Source organism: Brassica rapa, chromosome A09 (assembly GCF_000309985.2).
Source record: "Brassica rapa cultivar Chiifu-401-42 chromosome A09, CAAS_Brap_v3.01, whole genome shotgun sequence".
NCBI classification, from domain to species: domain Eukaryota; kingdom Viridiplantae; phylum Streptophyta; class Magnoliopsida; order Brassicales; family Brassicaceae; genus Brassica; species Brassica rapa.
In genome coordinates, this window is record NC_024803.2 from 3,332,969 (window position 1) to 3,352,352 (window position 19,384).

The 19,384-nt window shown below is 32.5% G+C and overlaps 3 protein-coding genes and 1 long non-coding RNA gene across 5 annotated transcripts; 2 read left to right on the forward strand and 2 right to left on the reverse strand.

Moving 5' to 3' along the window:
- Window positions 1-999: 999 nt before the first annotated feature.
- LOC103837105 (auxin-responsive protein IAA28) lies at window positions 1,000-2,596 on the reverse strand. Its single transcript, XM_009113434.3, has 4 exons — window positions 2,210-2,596; window positions 1,675-1,986; window positions 1,348-1,412; window positions 1,000-1,230 (listed from the first exon to the last, which is right to left on the reverse strand). Exons 1-4 carry the CDS (start codon window positions 2,335-2,337, stop codon window positions 1,208-1,210), a joined length of 528 nt encoding a protein of 175 aa, XP_009111682.1. The 5' UTR covers window positions 2,338-2,596; the 3' UTR covers window positions 1,000-1,207.
- Window positions 2,597-5,942: 3,346 nt separating this feature from the next.
- Window positions 5,943-8,704, forward strand: LOC103837104. The gene has a single exon (XM_033278992.1). It carries the CDS (start codon window positions 7,960-7,962, stop codon window positions 8,482-8,484), a length of 525 nt encoding a protein of 174 aa, XP_033134883.1. The 5' UTR covers window positions 5,943-7,959; the 3' UTR covers window positions 8,485-8,704.
- Window positions 8,705-8,940: 236 nt separating this feature from the next.
- LOC103837103 (GATA transcription factor 12) lies at window positions 8,941-15,163 on the forward strand. Of its 2 annotated transcripts, XR_004450933.1 has the most exons (3): window positions 8,941-10,561; window positions 10,839-13,712; window positions 13,754-15,163. XR_004450933.1 is itself a non-coding variant. In XM_009113432.3 (2 exons), exons 1-2 carry the CDS (start codon window positions 10,316-10,318, stop codon window positions 11,544-11,546), a joined length of 954 nt encoding a protein of 317 aa, XP_009111680.1. In that variant the 5' UTR covers window positions 8,941-10,315; the 3' UTR covers window positions 11,547-15,163. The 2 variants fall into 2 exon arrangements, 1 of the variants encoding a protein (XP_009111680.1); XM_009113432.3 differs by having other exon boundaries at window positions 10,839-15,163.
- Window positions 14,901-19,312, reverse strand: LOC103837102. Its single transcript, XR_004450934.1, has 2 exons — window positions 18,301-19,312; window positions 14,901-18,183 (listed from the first exon to the last, which is right to left on the reverse strand). It is a non-coding gene; the product is annotated as an uncharacterized LOC103837102 (long non-coding RNA).
- Between the last annotated feature and the right edge of the window lie 72 nt (window positions 19,313-19,384).

Consider the following 19,384-nt stretch of genomic DNA (forward strand, 5'->3'; position numbering starts at 1 on the left):
CAAATCAAATTTTAATTTTAATTGTTTTCTTGATTATAACAAAATCTGTTGAGAAAATTTAGAAAATATCACCTAAATTTAAATATTTTTTATTATAAAATAGTGTATTAATGTAGTAACAAAAACAAATTCAAAATTTAATCTTTCAAACTCGAAATGATAATATTTCAAATTTTACAAAATATTAAATCACAGATAATAAAGAATAACTTTTTGAAATGCACCACGAAAAAAAACAAACTATATATGTTGTAAAAATTAAAGCAACCGAATATTTTGAAAATATAATTAAAAAAAAAACTTAAAATCATAGCATCCAAAAAATATCTTATATCAATAAAATTTAGTAAAATAATATGATAGATGCTACAATGTATAAAATTTATTAAAATAATAGGCTATAATATTTAAACAAATTTTGTTTACTTAAATTCTGTAATATACTAAAATAATATATATTAAAGTATAATTTTTAAACGGAGCATGCAAATATAAATTATCTTGAACATATTTATTTTCTATAATATAAATTTTAAATTTTTAAAAATGTATTATAACAAAATGTATAAATTAAAGAAAAAAAAATATTTTAAAGGAGGTTTTCTATTTGATTATTTCATATTGTTATTTTATTGTATCTAACTCAAAAAATATATTAGTAAGAAATAAACATTAATAACAAAGTAAAATGTATTAAAAATCACTATATATGAATAATGCTGAACAAAAAATATAAACAATAATATTATAGAGTTACATAATATATAATACTAAAACAAAATTTTATATTTAAAACATTTTTAATATTATCTAATGCATTTATAAAATGAAAAAAAATATCCGCACGAACGTGCGGGTTAAAATCTAGTTATCATTAAAACGAAATAAAGCTATCTCTGAGATGAATATACTAGCCAGTCAACTAGATTCATAGTCATATGCACCAAATGATCAAATATATATTAGTTAATACGATGTAATTTTAGAGACTAAAACAAATGTTGGTGAATAAAGCCAAATAAAGAAATCTAAGTAAATCAAGCCAAGCCACATGGTTTACATAAATTACATTTTAGAAACATAAGTTGGAAAAAACAAAATCTAAGTAACCAATAAAGAAATCTCAGTAAATCAAGCCAAGCCACATGGTTTACATAAATTACATTTTAAACAAAACATCGAACTGACGATATTGGTGAACCTCACTTTATGCCTTGCCATGTTTTCTAGCTGGGGAAACACAGCAAAAAAAAAGGTTATACATTAGTTTTAATTTCAGATGTAACAAGGCATTACTTAGTAGTGATGTATAGTCTGAAAAAGGTTTAGTGAGAAAAGCAATCTTACGTGAGAGCATGGAGGCGTGGGAGGTCTTTAAAACGTGCAATCTCTTCACCGTCGATACAAACATCCTAAGGAATATGGTAAACTATGTCATTAATTTGTCCAAATGATGAACCCCCCCCCCCCCCCCAAAAAAAAATCTATATAGACCTTTAAAATAGTAGCATGGGAAAAGAAATATTTTAGCTCTTTCTAGGAAACTAATTGTTTTATTTATATAATATATAATGTATCTACTTTTGTTTTGTTGAGCTTAAAAAAATTATAAAATGATTTTTGATGATAAAGATAGTCAATATTGAGTTAATTTTGCTCGATTCATCAACTTACTCCCAAGGAACATCTCCGACCAGAACGGTATCTCCTTCATTGTCTTCGTAGACCAAAGTGTATTGTCTGTTTATATTAGCCAAATCGTTCTTAGTGAAGAGTTGGTCAACGGCATGTGAAAGCTGTTGGTAGTTGTTAAAAGCGGAGAGGTTGACTTTTCTTCCAATGAGAACTCCTTCCATATTGATCTTAACGTACAACTCTCTCACTTCATCGTTCACTCCCTTCTTCATCTCCTCTTTTGGCTGCACCATTAGGTTTCGCCGGGATGATCTCACCGGCGGCCATCCCACCACCGGAGCTGTCTCAACCCTGTTTCCGCCAAAATCGTATTATAATTCATAAACAAGTTTTTTATAATAATCAGAGCCAAAATACACACTAACATCCAAAAACTATGGGAAATAGATTTTCTTTATGTTTAACATTTCCAAAGTGGGAAAATAACTAATACTATTTAAGATATAAGGCGACTTTAAATCCATTGATAAACAAGTTCATAATGACGAGATTGTAAGAACGAACTAAGAGAAACCTGTTATTGAAAACAAATGATGTTTCTTTGGCGAGGCTTCTTTGTGTTGATCCATTGATGTTGTTGTTGGATGTGAGTTGTTGACAGGGAGGAGCCAGCCTAAGCTCCAATCTCTTCTCTTCTTCCATTTTTAAGTTTGTGTTGTGTTTTGGTGTTGGGGAGTAGTATTATATGGGTTGTTGGTTGGCAAGGAACTACAATCTCAGTCTTTACAAAAGTAACTTTTGTTTTCTAATATAAGAAAATACATTTTTATTTGCATAAATAGTCATCTAACAGAGATCTTACATGTATGGATTCAAAATGTCAAAATGATTTACATACGTGTATGAATATGACACGAATTGATGGATGTTTTTTGTTTTCTTTACTGCTGTACGTGTGTATGATAACATACGTACTTTTGACACTTTGGATTTTAATTTCTTTTTTTTTTTGATAAAAAAAAAGGATTTTAATTTCATACCGATATATGTGTGTAACCATATTTACATATCATGACTCATGAGACAAAAACATATATCATGCATATGGTTGTCATGTGATCATCAAGATCTTCATCATCATCGTCCCCATAGCCCATCTTAAAGTATTTTATGTATGCATGAAAAAAGGAGTATGGAGAATGGAGGCCGACAAAAAAAAGAGGAAAGAGATTCCTAGGCATGCTTAAATGAGTACCTACCAAATAAAAGGAGGAAAGTAGTAGGTCTTCGTTTCTTCCTCGCTTCTTCTGTTTACCTTTTATTTAGTAAAAGTTTTTTGTTACTAAACCAAATATATTTTTAAGAAATTGTATGTATACTGCACTACTGTTAACTCTCTTTATTTTTCAAATTCATGTATTTTTTTTTTCTTTGCTGCAATTTCCATAATGCTTATCCTTTTTCAAATTACATAATTGATTGGTTTAGGAAAATATTATAAACAACAAAAAAAGGAAGAAGGGCAAAGGGCAAATTACCAACCCATTAGAAAGTACAGTATGTTAAATTAAAGCAAATGATAGCAATACGATAATCAAGTGTAACTTCAGAAATATATCGGGTATATCTAGACAGTTTTAAGGATCTTTGACCTCGATCTAAGAAAATAAATAGGTATCGCATAATCAAATAAGTTGTAATTAAATGGTTGAAAAAGACGAACTTTTAACCAGTGGTGGTAGTCCAGTGGCGCTTGAGGGATTAAACCCAATACGGCGAACCCTGGTTCGAACCCTGCTGGCCACACGGATATGGGCTATTGCTTTCGGCTCATTTGAATGCCCAGGAGAAGGTCTATCCGTGGGCTGTACCTCCACCCGGGGGTTAGGTCTGTGTCTTTAATAGACCCGGGTTTAACCCTTTTTTTATCAAAAAAAAAAAAGACGAACTAAAATGAGCTAATTTTAACATTTACACCAAAAAAAAAACTAAAATGAGCTAGTTAGGGTATTTCAAGTGTCATCTCTGCTATAGCCTATAGTAGTACTGAAGCTGAATGGCAAAATAAACGCCAGTAAGTTTTGGGCTCAACCTAAAAGTTCATGACCCAGATTCAATTAGCCATAGACGATCATATATTAAGACTAAAACAAACTCATGGACAAACGCTCATTTTATTGCAGCGATACATTGGCCATGATTTACGAGTACTCGTCTAGTTACAATAATTAGCTCGGTTGATTATGAGATAATTACTATCATGACTAATCATCTCAGTAATGATAAAAACTTGTGATATATTGATTTGTATTAGTTCTAGTTGTGCAATAGCTCAAAATTAAATATGTTTATGTGTGTGTCCGTTGGAGACGATCCAATGGGAAGGCTATGTATTGCCAATCAGATAAATCCCATTCTGTCTATGTCCGGTCCTGAGTTAATTATGTGATACTTCCTTAAACATAACTAGATTTTTGATCCGCGTTCGAAGCACATAATTTTTTTTTTAATATCTTTTTTATAACATTATAATTTATAACATGTATATTTTTCAAAAAAATTATATAGTGTGTTTTTTGTGTATATGTGTAGTTTTTGTTTTATATGTTTAGAATGATAAGTATTAAGATATAAATGTAATAATATATAATCAGATGATAATTTATTATATATATATTTATTTATAATTGAGAAGATTTTAAAGTGATAGAATATTAATTGGTTTCATTTTTTGATATTATTAAAAAAATTATTATCACAATTAATAAAATTATATACCACTATAATTTTCCAAATTTTTAATAATTATTTGTACGTTTCATATAACACTAAGTTAAAATCTGTAACCTGACATTATATTTTTATTTATGTAAGCCTAAGTTTAAATCAGTATGCATTCTTTATGTTTATACTGTTTGACTATAACTGAGAAGAAAAATAAATATTAATTATGATTGGTTATAAATATGGCAGGTGAATTAATTATAAGAAAATTAAAAAAATAGTTCGGGTTTAATAGTATAGATTAGTAAGCACATATGTACGAAGCAATATATTTTGATAAATTCATAAAGAAGTGACGTATCCTGGTACATAAACCCGAATTAGTAATGATTTTCATTTTTGCTTTCATTTTTTTTTCTCCAACTGATTATGATTTTCATAAATTTCAGAAATCTTGGGGAGGGGGGGGGGGGGTTCAGCTAGAAAAAAAATAATTAATCAGCTAAGACTTTATAAACATATTAAATGGAATTAGTTTGAACATTATAAACATATTAAGTCCATATATCATCATTGAACACCAAGGAGAAAAACATAGAAGGAAAGACAGAAATAATGATGAACGTCTTGATACCAATGGTGGATACACATTTAGGCATGCCTATCATTTTTTAAAGAACATTACCAGACAAAAAGGTAAAGAACAATAATACACTTTAGATGTTCAATGAATGCATAGACCATTCGAACTAAAGAAATCAAAGCCATCATCATTAACATGAATAACTAGGCCACTAATGGAGGGCCACCACTTGCAATTTTACTTTAAGTATTTCTTTTATTTATATTTTCTTGACATTTTGAGTTTTGAGATATGATGGATGTGATCATTGACTTTGCAATGATTATAATTTCAGGCCCAAAATCACTTCAAATGTTCTTTTTATGAAGTAAAAATGGTGATATTTGATTATTTACTAAGATATCAAAGATAGATATATAAAAAAAAAATTAGTTCCTTATTCCAAAAGATAGGATATTCCAAAAATAATGTTATCAATCTAGAAAAGGTATTAACTTATTCAGAACCTTTTCTAAGTATATTTTACAGTAAATATTTTTAAAATAGGAAAATGAATAGAACACAAATGTATTTTATATCAAATTTCATTACAATATAAATTTACGTCAATTAAATTTAGAAAAAATAATAATATGGAAAAATGTCCATTAGCAAATGACACAATTATTTCGTACAGTTTACCATGTTGATTCTGGCCTTTTGTATTAGCGGGCTAACCGCTAAGTTTTACCAATTATCAAGACGTTGTGGAAGAGCAAGATTAGTACTAGTACCTAACATATATTTCAACATTGCCCTAACCGAAGGCACACAACAAAATGAGTCATGAATATTTTACCAATTCATAAAAAAATATGTCATCGGTTAAAGTTGAAATTAGAACCAAAAATAAAATAAAACAGGAGACAAAGTTATCATATATAAAAGCAGCAAAACCAAAGAAGCAAAATGAAAAAGAGAAAAGCTGAGGACTAGTGAGGAGACAAAGGCTCTGAATGGTAACAGCAGACTGAGCGGTGCGGGACAAGCGGTTTGACTGCGATGCGGTTTTGACAGTTATAAAAATATATAGATATATAATATATATAGAGATTTTTGTTACTGTTAACTGCGGTGCGGTGCGAGACGGATGTTACCATTTGGAGCCAAAATGGTGTAAAAAATATTTAGCTGGAGTTTCTGTAGACAGAGCTATACATGCAACTCTCTGCCAACTTGACCAGGTACTTAGGACGATGCATGTTCCATGACAGTCTTGCAACACTAAAAACAACATGAAATCATATTTTTGCAAAAGTAAATATTTTGACATAAAATGGATGGTCCAATACGAAAGGGACAAGGGGTCCTTACCAACTTTAAAAATCCCACATTAAACACTTGTTCTGTGTTTTTTTCTTTTTTTTTATTTATTTTTTCTCTCTTTTGTTTAGAATCGTTTTTAAGAGCTGTTGTTGGAAGTTGTCTAATAAGACTTTTAAAAGATGAGCTGTTTTATTTTTTAAGCAAAATCTTAGATAAATGGATTTTTTTTTTTGTCGACAGGTGGACTTATTCAAAGATTTGAAAACAACTCATATTCAAAAGAATTCAAATGTTATACAGATTTTGTGCTGAGTTAACCCAATTGACATGCTGGACGTGCATATCAACATATGTATCCATTATGATAAACCTTTTTAGAGGTGTTACTATATATACAGAAATTATAAATTAAAGAAACAAAAAAAAGAGGATCATCATCCTGCGTGATATCGTTATGAAAAATATAGAATGCATTCAGCTGGATTTTGCTGAAAATAGGTGGTGGGAAAGAAAAGAATAGACATTTTCTTTCTTTAAGTATAATATCTCGTCGTTTAAATGTTAATGAATATGTGTGCGCAACTTGTTTCTCTTTTTTTTTTTGAGCAACACTTGTTTCTCTTTTATTCAACTAAAGGAGAGAGATATTTAATGGATTTTAGCTCTTCTCTGGCTGCTTCTTTTTATTAAAAAAATGAAATAATCCAAACGTAAAGATTTATATTTGTTTTGCATACATACTTTTGAGTTTTGACTAATAACATACTCCCTCCATTTCATTAAGATAGAAGTTTTAGAAAAAAAAATTGTTTCATAAAAATAGATTTTTTATGTTTTCTGTATAAAAATTATAAATTTCAACAAAATTAATTAGATTTATTGAAAGACTATTGGTTAAAAAACATTAGAATTTGATAATTTCAAAAATGATAACATAATTAATGTGTTTTCTTAATATGTGTGAAAACACCAAAACATCAATCTTTAAGAAAAGGATGGAGTATATAATAGTGATATTACACCCCAAAAAAAATATAGTATATATAATAGTGATATATATTATTTATTGTCGTCTACCAATAAAAAGTATTTCAGTGTTGTATACATTTGTAATATCTATATAATACTAATAAATAAACAATATATTTGAACAACTATCATTTTCTTCTGTAGTTAATTATATACATCTTATTTTCTAATTACCAGTATTTTGAAGAAGAATACCATTATCTCATTTAATTCATCCCATTGTTACAATACATTCACAAGTACCTTCCAGTTGGAGCCTTACTTTAGAGGATGAACAAAAGAAAGGTTACTAGTTACTACCAGTCAGTCTCTTATCAATACTAACAAATGTCATTTTCCCGCTGACAAAAAAGGAAAATTTTTGGTGGCTTTACCGTGTTGATCAAGGTATACATGTGAGGTTGGTCCTTTTTAATCTCATTAAATAAAAGCTAAATTGTTCATGCTTTTGTGACAAAAAAAAGGTTCATGCTTTTATTGGCAGACGAACACACAAAGTAGACAGGGAAACAGAACCCTCGAGACCATTCTCTAACACTATAAATACGCATTATGATAACGAGTAACTAACATAAAACATATATAGATATTTCTCAAAAAAAAAAAACATAAAACATAGATACAAGTGACTGTTATACACAACAAAAAAAGGAAAAGAAAACATCAAAAGATCAATTCTTCCCATGGCTCCCCTTAAACGCACTTGCTCGGATATATCACACCAAATATCCATAGACAACACTCTAACCAAAGAACCAACGCCAACTGCAACCACTACAACTTTGTTGTCCTTATCGGCGATATCCGAAGTGGAAGATGCAAAGTGTGAGTGTTGCGGCATGTCTGAAGAGTGCACGCCGGAGTATATAAACGGTGTGCGTTCAAAATTCTCAGGGAAGCTGATTTGCGGGTTGTGCGCAGAAGCGGTGGAGCAAGAGATGGAGAAGATGAACAACAGTGAATTAGTGGTGGAGAAACGGCGAGAGGAGGCAGTACATGCACACATGAGCGCATGTGCCCGGTTTAATAGGCTAGGCCGGAGTTACCCGGCGTTGTACCAAGCAGAAGCGGTTAAGGAAATTCTGAAGAAGAGATCTAACAAGATGGTCAGAGCTACCAAGTCTGAAAAAGGTGGTCTCACTAGGAGCTCTAGCTGCATGCCTGCTTTGGCTAAGGAGCTAAAAGATCGTACATTTGTTAATAACTAGTATATAAATGTGTACTAATTACGTTTTCTTTTATGTTTGTTTCTTTGCAAAACCGTTTACTCATATATTAATATGTTCATATAACGATATAAAGTTACATGTAGAGAGGGGAAAAGGTATTAAGTTAGTTATATTTAGTGAAAAAGCTGGTGGAAGTTTTGTGTAGTGTATTTTCTCCTGTGTAATGTATAATCAAAAGATCATTTCTCACTCTTATATATTTGTGGATTCTTCATGTGAATAAAGGAGGCTTTAACATCAAAGAATAAGAAATTTGAACATGACTGCAGGTTTGTGAAGTTTGGGCAAATAATTTTAAGAAAAAAGTACTAACTGCCCTAAGGCATTTTTCCTCACGGCTTTGGTTGAGCAACTCTATAATTGTTTGGATGATAACATAAGCCTAAATGACACTTCTGCTCTAGAACTTAGCTGAGGTATATCATTAATTGAAGTTAAGCTAATAATGATTCAATGATCAAACCGTTGTACTGGAATTCAAGTAAATGATAGAACTATGTCTTGAAGTTGTTCCTCCCCCCTCCCCCCCCCCCCCCCCCCCCCCCAAAAAAAAATAAAGTTGAAAGCAAATCGGACGCCACGTTGCTCGCGGTTCTCTAGGCTTTGAGCTTTGATCTTTGAAATTTGCTTACTTTCAAAGAAGCATGAGCCATGAGGGGGTTCGTAGTAGGCTGTAGGCCCAAACAATTTTGTATCTTGTTGCACCATGATTTTTAATACAGTAAATGTTTATTGTCCCAAAAATCTCAAATCCAACCCTGGATATGTGAGGGGCCCTCTAAGCCACTACTTTTGCAACTCGCACAGTCGCACGCACTTATCACTTCTCAGGATCCGTAACCATAACTAACTAGATATAGGAAGATAAGATCAATTATATAATAATTGAATGATGCAATATTCAAAGGAAGTATTACGCAAAATATATAGATATATTCAAAGGAAGAGTGTGGTTCAAGCGATCACTGATGTAAAATAGTGAAGAACTAAGAAACATAAAACTTATCCGATCTTTTGTCTCGAACGACGCTCGTGTAGGAGCTGGCGTAAAATTAAAAGCTGGGTCCCACGGAACTAGCAGTCTTCTCTATACACGTGCCTGAAGTAAGCAGACACTCATGTGAAGCTACGGAACCTTAAGTGATTCGCTTCTCTCGAAACATTTGTAAAGGTGGTTTGTGACCTTGGATGCGGTTAATCAGATAGACTTAAACACGTTTATTCATTACATAAATAAGCAAAAATTATCTCTAACTAATATACTAATGATATCGACATAAAATTAATTTACTTTTACTTTAGTGAAAGATACCTTAGAATACCTCATTTGAGTGCAGACTGTTTATGGCCGAGGCTCTCACTACGAGTCTACGAGAGAGTATTGCTGCATGCAATGCAACTGCGTACAAAGCATCTGCGCAAAAACATTTTTCACTGGCCATTGTGCCCATTGACTCGTTGTATATGCTTTTTGTTTCAAGTACTTATATTTCTTTCTTCATGTATAGGGACTGTTTTAGATGTATATGTTTTGTGAAAATTAATTAGCTATATCCTATATATATACTTCGTCAAACCTTCCGATTTACATGTATCTTTTGTCCCCTTCAAACGCAATAAAAATGAAATAATTAAAGAAAGATGTAACAAAAGTTTTTCTTCCCATAGAAACCCATTTCTCTATCTTAACTCCTTTTAAAACTCACGTTTCCCATCACTCCACTCTCTCCTCTTTTCTCTCTCCCTAAAAGAGCTCCGGCGAGAGTTCACCGTAACAACCCCACCGGCAAAAACCAAACCTTTTAACCTCATGGAAGAAGAAGCTCATGAGTTCTTTCACACAGAGGACCATTTCGCCGTCGATGACCTCTTGGTCGATTTCTCTAACGATGATGACGAGGAGAACGATGTCATTGCTGATTCCTACGGCGCCGACACAACCACCGCCGTAGCCGACAGCTCTAACTCATCCTCCTTCTCCAACACTGCAGGTCTTCACACTTTCAACGGTGACGTTCAAGACGGTACCAGCTTCTCCGGCGACCTTTGCGTACCGGTATGTTAATTAAAACCAGTTCCATATACGTTTGAATAATTAGGGAATTAAAAATATATTTGTTTGTTTGGTGATTATGTAAGTTTAGGAAATAAAATATATGAAGTTGTTAAAAAAAGGAAATAAAATATATGATTCGTAATTGTGATTAGATAGTTTTTTTTTTTGCTGAATAATTGTGATTAGATAGTTTCGAAGTAATTTAAAGAAAGTTCTACTGTTTAGTCGATTTTTAATTATTTTGAAAACATGTTTTGATTATTTCGTTGGAACACAGAGTGATGAGTTAGCTGAGCTGGAGTGGTTGTCGAACTTCGTGGAGGACTCTTTCTCGGCCGAACATGTTCAAAAGCTCCAGCTTATATCCGGTTACAGGACCCGACCCGACTCAAAATCCGAACCCGGCCTGAAAAACCTGAAAAGCAGCAGTCCGGTTTTCACCACTGACGTCTCTGTGCCGGCCAAAGCCAGGAGCAAACGCTCACGCGCCGCAGCATGCAACTGGGCCTCACGTGAGCTTCCCAAGGAAGCCTTTTACGACAACCCGTTCACCGGAGAAACCATTATCTCCAGCCTCTACCTGTCTCCGCCGTCCTCGCCGACGCCCACGGCTCAACTCTGGAAAAAGCTAGCCGTCGACGCCTCCCGGCGGAAGAAAGATTTCTCGACGGACTCCGGCGCAGATGAGCGACGGTGTCTCCACTGCGCTACCGACAAGACGCCGCAGTGGCGGACGGGTCCAATGGGTCCGAAGACTCTGTGCAACGCTTGCGGCGTGAGGTACAAATCGGGACGTCTGGTGCCGGAGTACCGGCCGGTGGCGAGTCCGACGTTCGTGTTGACAAAACATTCCAATTCTCATCGGAAAGTTATGGAGCTCCGGCGACAGAAGGAGATGACCAAGTCCTACGGTAAGGACACTGCCATGATTCTCGACGTTTCATCGGACGGTGATGATTACTTGATCCACCATAACGTTGTCTGATTGGATCCCTTTAATTTTTGTTTCCAATAATTAGGATATCTTCTTAAATCAAATTTTGCTAATCTTAATTATGTTTTGGAATATGTTAGAATTTTTTTTTTTTGCTTTCTTTTTGACATGGATTGAATTTTTTTAGGTAAACCTACTTTTACTGTCATTAATTTAGTTTATTTTGATCTCTGTATCATGGATTAATCATCAATGTTAGATCTACAACATTTAAAATTATCTTTTCACATGCTCATACTTTTACCATTACAAAAGATAATAAGGGATAACCTGTATTTGAGAGAAGATTATAGATATATGCTTTATACTAAGATAGACACTATCTAGTTCCTTTTCTGATGCATGATTCTCGAAGAGTTTGTAGACCAAACTCTGCAAGGCATTTCACGATACATTAGCATATGGCATCGTCAGAGCACACATATACAGTTAACTAATGGAGCATTTATGCCCTGATATCAAATCTTTTCTTGATACTAAGAAAATGGCAAACTTTTTTGTTGATTGAAAAATCACATATACAAGAGTCTTGATACGTCTCTAAACTTTTGAGCATTTCATAAACCAATCAAGAATGCCCCAACTCATTCATATTAACCAATCAGCTCTCACCTAACGACATAAATTCCGCTCCTGAGCTTGCGATCGAAGTCTTTTTTTTCTTTCTTTTTGATCAACTGAGCTTGCGAAGTCTAAAAGTTCGTATGGCTTGGTCTAATTCTCTTTACAAACACTAGGAGGTTGTCCGCGCTTCGCGCGGATTTATTAGTTAGTTATTGTGTGTATGTTTGATCTGGTTGTTCTTTGTTCCGACTACGTGTATATTGATGTATAAGTTTGTGTTAATTGTGGGGGTGGTATGGATAATGTATAGTTGGGAGTAGGCCTGGGCAAAATAACCGGAACCAAAGAACCGAACCGAAATACCCGAAACCGAAACCGGATCAATATCTTCAAATACCCGAACGGTTCCTATATTTTTATATCCGAAATAACCGAACCGAGAACTGAATGGGTACCCGAATATATAAAAATATTCATTATATATACATATAACATCACTAAATATATATTTTTTAATTTAAAATTCTATTAAAATATCTGAAAATAGTTGAGTATAACTAAATTATTATAAAGTATCCAAACTATCCGAAAGTATCTGAAACTATCCGGATAGTTTTATCCGAAATATCCAAAGTAATCCAAGATATCCAAAATCTTTATCTAAATCATCCTAATTATTTGATATTTTACCTTAAATAACCGATATTTTTTCCAAATTATCCGAACGACCCAAACTATCCGAGCCCGAACCGGATCCAAATGAGAACCGAACTTTTTCCGGATATTTTCCGGCTCCTGCATTTACTATCCAAACCGAACCGAACCCGAAACTACCCGAACCGAACCGAATCGAAAATAGATCAAGTACTAAATGGATCATCTAGCCCCTATCCAAACTATCCGAAACCCGAAATACCCGAACCGAACCAAACCGATACCCGAAATGCGCAGACCTAGTTGGGAGTTTGAAATCTTGTTAGTGGTATAGCTTTTGCGTTTTGTTCTTTTCTTCTTTTTGTGATTTGAAATGGGCCTTGTGTTATAAAAAAATAATTTATTATTGCTGTAATAAAATTTGGTTGAAGACATTTTTTTACTATATTCTGTTAGACTCTAGTATAAGTTTCATTGTTAGATTTAGTTGTATTTTTAGTCGGCCCTGTTGTTTGCCTTTAAATTTTTTATATTGAATGTGTATAAATTCTAAAAAATTTAAAATTAAAGGGGTATTATTGAGAAGTCATCAATATGATTTTAATGTATGTATACGTAAACACAAATCATAAATGCAGAATCATTAGCCAGTATATTTGTGTTTACAGACCATTGTAAATTTGAATGATGATACTAAATTTTGTATTTGATTTTTCCATAACTTTTTTGCCAAGTTTTTTAAATTTTCGAAATGATTTATGTAGAGTAAGATTGGACCAAGTTTTTTTCTTAAGAATCTAAACCTCTACCAAGAAATGTAACCGGTAAAGATAGTTCCAATAATTTAAAGTAAATGGGAGAAGTCTTAAATGAAACCAAGATTGAAAAACAATCCGTATCTATGGGTTTTGTATTGTTGATGAACTCAATTGCAGGAAGGTAAATGTTGTGATCAAAATGAAGAAACTGGGTGAGGGGAGTGTGTGGTGGGGATGGATTAACCATTCCTATCTGTTACTTCCTTCTTCATACGCACCTGCAGTGTGTTTTTTTGGTTAATCTATTTGACCTTTTTGGCTGCGAGATTATATAACCCATATATTTCAAGTAAACGTAAGTCAGAACGTCTGCTGTTCCGTTTTGAATAATGTTCAAGCATTTTTTTGTTTTCCAGGGCAGTTGCTACACGTTGTTACATTTTAATGTTAAAACGTTGAAGTTTTTATTTGCCTATATTTATTACGAATGGGAACTTTGTTAACAGATGAGTAAATAAACGACGTATAGTGAGTTGTTTCTATGATCGTCGGGTTAGAGGGTTGAGTAAATAATGCACGCGACCTATTACTGGCGTCGTTATGTGAAGCTCATGTTTGTAAAATAAAATGGTTTCTCCGTTCATTTGATTGGTATAGGTGGTTAAGCTAAGTATTAAAAAGTCTGATTAGGATTATAAAAGTAAATAACCTTTTTTAGAGTTTGGGATTAAAATAAAAGAGGAATTTTGAGTCACATCACATTTGTTCAGCCTATTAGAAATGAAACATGTTCTTCAATCCACATTACGTGCATGTGGATCGCAAGTATTGAGCATGAAGCTGTGGTCTGTGGACTACCCCACATCACCATTTGCAGATATCATGTGAAAGCATTAATAAATCAATTATTATATCCGAGTTTGTGACGCGAGATGTGAAAATATAGTTTGGACCGCAATATGTTATAAGCAATTAGAGAAAATCTTATTGGATGAGTAATGTCCAGTGTATGTCGATCGAAACAAACATCAAGTCAAAAGTAAAATGAAGCATATAATACTGAGCAACCAAAACACGTGATGTATGCTTAAATTTTAATATGTGAAGAGACTTTTATAATTATTATTCGTTAACCTTAATTTTTCATACTTCCTCAGGGCTTGAGTTTACTTTCTGGCCACGTGAGTTTCTGGAAGACCAACCCACAAAATTAATTGGGCTCGGATATATGTTGCAATATTTACTTTTGGGCTGGAGAATATGTTAAATGACATGTATTGGTCCTGAATATCTTAGGTGAAGTGGACACTCTTAGAAGTCGCAAAATTAGTTCTTTTTATATAATAGGATTATTATATATTTTTACCAAAAAAACATTATTAATTTTTTATATAAAATGTAACATTACACATAAAATAATAAAATACAACCAAATGCAATTTTAAAATAAAATATAATAGAATTAAAATTTGAAGAAACTTTCTTTTAAAGCTTCTTAATGCAATATTCATGTTTGAGTTAGGCCATAGATGAAACTCCAAATTCCAAACTACTTTGTTTTCTCTGTTGTATAACATTAGTCAACTTTCAACTTGGATCTATAGATGTGGAATCCAATATAATGATTTTCTCAAAAGAAATAAAAGTTGAAACGACTAGTCTTCAACAATTCTAAAAACAATTGCCAAATAAAACATTATTATTTATCATAAACCTTAAGCTTTATTTTTACCTTAATTAAAATATTAAAATATACCCTCTCCGTTTTATAAAGTCACATATTCTAGAAAAAAAATTGTTTCAAAAAAATCTATTTTTTTGTATTTTCAATGCATATTTTATTAACTAATTACAAACTTAAAAAAAATTAATTGCACTTATTAGATTTTTATTGGCTTAAAATTATGGAAAAAAATAATCACAAAAAAACTGTGCAAAATTAATGTGTTTTATTAAAATGTATGAAAAATCTAAAATATATAACATTTTGAAACTGAATACAAATTTACATATTATTAATAGACTAGTGGTATTCCGGCGCTACGCGCCGGTTCATATGTTTCATTTTTACATGAATTTACAATTTATTTTATGGTCTTAGTGAATAGAGTATGTTCGAAAATATGAAAATGAAAATATGTTGAAAGAGAATGATATTTTTTCTGATCTATTTAAGTGGTTAGCGACTATAAGGTATTACTTTGTTTTGAAGTAGATTAGTTCAAAGTGGAATAGCATAAGTTGTAACTAATCGATTTAATAAAAGTGAATAAAAAGCCGATAATCGTAAAAAGGTTAATTTAGTTAAAATTTAAACATAAAGTAAAGTTAATATTTTATTTAAAGAACATATTTATACGGTTAAGTACCATGTGGTCAGTATATAGACGGAACAATTTTTGAATTTTTATTTTTATTAAGTACCAAATAGTACCTACAGGCGGGTGAGCAAATGAGCAAATAATATAAATATTATTTAAAATTTAGCAAACTTTTGAAATTTTAATTTATTTTAATTTAAAATAGTATTAAATTTTTACTATTTGTTGTTTTTTTCAAGGAATTTCTATCTGTTTTATTATTCCATTTAGAGATTATATACTTGTTCGACCATTAATGTGTTTCATGCAAATGAATTTGTTTTAAATTTTTAAATGTTTTTCTAATTTGACTATGGTGGTCCCAAATATTTCTTGACATTGATAACCGAGTAGTAATTGATTAGCTAGACAAACTTAACTTATTAAAAGCAGTGACATGGTTTAAGAAAAATGTCTTAGTTCATAGAAAGTGTTTTTTTCTTTAAAAAAAAAAGCCTTCAATGCAATGTTCATGTGAGCGTGTCTTCGTAGTCAATAACAATTATCATTATATATAAACCTAGAACCAAATCTTTAGTTATATCATAATTCTTTGTCTTCTTACTCTAATCACTCAGTATCATGTTTTGAAACACTATCTAAGAAGACCTGTTGTTGTCGCAGTGATTATAGTGATTATAGTCAGTCAAAGATTTTTGTATCACATATACTATAATAACTTACACCTGTATCTTTTAGTGATTATAGTCAGTTAATGATATCACAGATTAACATGAAAACCGATTTTAAACGTGTTTTTTTTCCTTGTCTGTAAACAATACGACAACATGTTAAAAAACTGATGATACATCTTTAATCAAAGTGAAGCTTTGCTGTGAGACGAACTTTTAAATGGAGAAAAACATTGTTCATAAACAGCAGCCAAAGATGAGATGATAAATGATTTTTGCTTAGGTTATATGAATCCTTTGTATGGGTATTATAATAGTTTGATGCTTTGGACTCTGCCAGGTTGATTTCAAGGAATTATATTTGGTGAGCGATGCTTATGGTGATCATTTCAAATAATCAAAGCTGCCATATTAACCGCCCGTTTGTTTTAGCTCTGAATTTGTCAAAATTAAGAAGTTGTGAGGATTCCCAAAAAAAAAGATGAAGTTGTGACTATATCAATTTGACCAATCAGATGTATATTGATCGTAAAGACAGCACTCGAAGTTGGTAAGGTGTATTTTCTAAATGCTGAATCGTATTTATTACAATAAACCATAACAAAAGATTACTCATACGAAAAGGAGGTCTCTTACAACATTTTCCAATTAAAATAAATATATTACATGTTTGAATGGCATAAATTACATGGGAACAACATCTAAAGACTTTGAAACACAGAGAAGAAGAGACCAACCTCAACTCAGATCTTAAGTTCTCCTTGTTGCTACTACCCCCGTGACGTTTGAGCTCACCTTTTATATGTGGTATAGCAGGCGGCCCGCGGGACGGTTGATATAAGAACGGTTGATATAAGAACTTGTAATTCATGCATTATGGACGTGAGACCCTTGACTTTTAATTAACCAGCGAGCAACATGTCATGAGGGAGACTAAGCTTTTCCACTTGCATGTACGGTCCTAACTTAATCCTGGTGCGTGACTGACATCTAATTCTATGCCCAAAAGCTTGAAAGTCAACATGAGATCGAAAATTTTCAACATATTTAGTTCAGTTTGTCCTTGAGAAACTATATGAGACAGAATGACTGCACATAATTGGTGTTTATTAGAAACTATTGTTGTGACAATAGTGCTGTAACTTAACAGGAAGACCGAGAGAGATATGTTCTATGAGCTGATACTATACGTCTGCTCCAAAATAAAATGTAACTAAACAGGAAGATAGAGACAAGAAAAAAAAACTGACCTATGTGGCTCATCTTTGAAATAAAAGAAAAAGAATGTCAGGAGAGGAATTTGATAATCACCATGGGGTATGATACAGATTATAACATCAAGGCAAATTCAAACGCAGTTATCACAAAGAAGTCAGCTCCTGTAGGTGCAACACTTGAGCCAAAATAAAAATACGTAAGTGTAACTTATCGACATGCCAGTGAGTGTGAAGAAAACTCTTTGCGTTAGCCAATGATATGAAGAATACAGAGGAAGCACCATTAAAGTTTGCTCCTTTACGAAAGAAAGAAACATAAATTTGTAAGTTCTTTTGGATTAATAAATAAACATTTACATTGAAATTCGTGAAAATAGAGGAAGCAAAATGGACAAACCAAGTGTGTTGACCTTATTGCCATGAAGAGAGAAAGAAACACAGAGCTGTGATTGTGAGAAAAAACAAATGAAAGAACAAAATAACTTGTATTAGGAAAGTTTAAAGTTAATAGGAAAGAAGGAAGGAACTTGGAGCTATGATAGCGAGCAAAAAATATTAACCTCGTTGTGATGAAGTGTTTGTGATAATTCCTCTCTTACTTCACTCTCTGCTCTAAAAATATATTCCTTTTCAAGTGCTTATTGAGCTTCTCCTGCCTAAATACCAATGCGAATCATAGGGAGTGAGATTTAGAAAGAAAATTAAATTGGCTTTGAGATCTCCATCAAGCAAAAGGAAGATATCAAATACCTTCATAAATATCAATTTATCTAAGCATCGTGTTCTTGGCAAGAATATTGTCTACTCATGTAGCAATTAACAACCTTTGGCTGACTCCTTATTATGAACCGATGAATACTGAAATGAAAAGCCAAATTATTTGTAACCTTAAAATAGAGATCAACATATTTATAGATTGACAAATCATGTATAACTCACCAATATTCATCGATCTATGAAGCCTGATATCCTAAATTAGTGTAACAAAATCCAGTGGCCAGAACCAGTGGTGAAGCATCAATCTAAGGTCTTCAACCCACATGCAGAAATATCAATCATCGGAATTCACCATAGTTGGAGTTGATGTTTGACAGAGAGCCACCTTTACGGATTTCGTACCGGTGGGACTATTCATCGCAGACAACAAACACATTTATAGGTGGAGCTTCAGTCGGATGGATGCTAATGGCGATTTAATGCGAGAGAGTGGGAGAAGTGGTGCTAACCACATGAATGCTTGGATTAATGTATCTGAAAGAGTAACTGAAGCCGTTTCACAGAGGGTGTTAGGATTTGGTGAGATCAGAAGGAACACGGCGACTGGACTTATGATCTCCTCCGTCAAATTGAAACAAACCCTAAATAATTGGGCCAGTATGAAAAATCATTTATAGGCTCAATAAATATCATAATTTACACAATACGTAACATAACTCAGCGAAAAAAACAAAATTTGATGTTCTATAAAATTGATGTCAGGTGGCACAATTTGCCCCCTTCTAAAATTTGAGGTGGAGGCCTAAGGAGAGAGAAAAGTCTCCTTTATTGTTATAGATATGTGGCCAATATTTTTCGGGGAACTATATCATTCTCTAAAATATGTAACATTTACTTTACTGTTGTTATGTTTTGTCATTATTAATT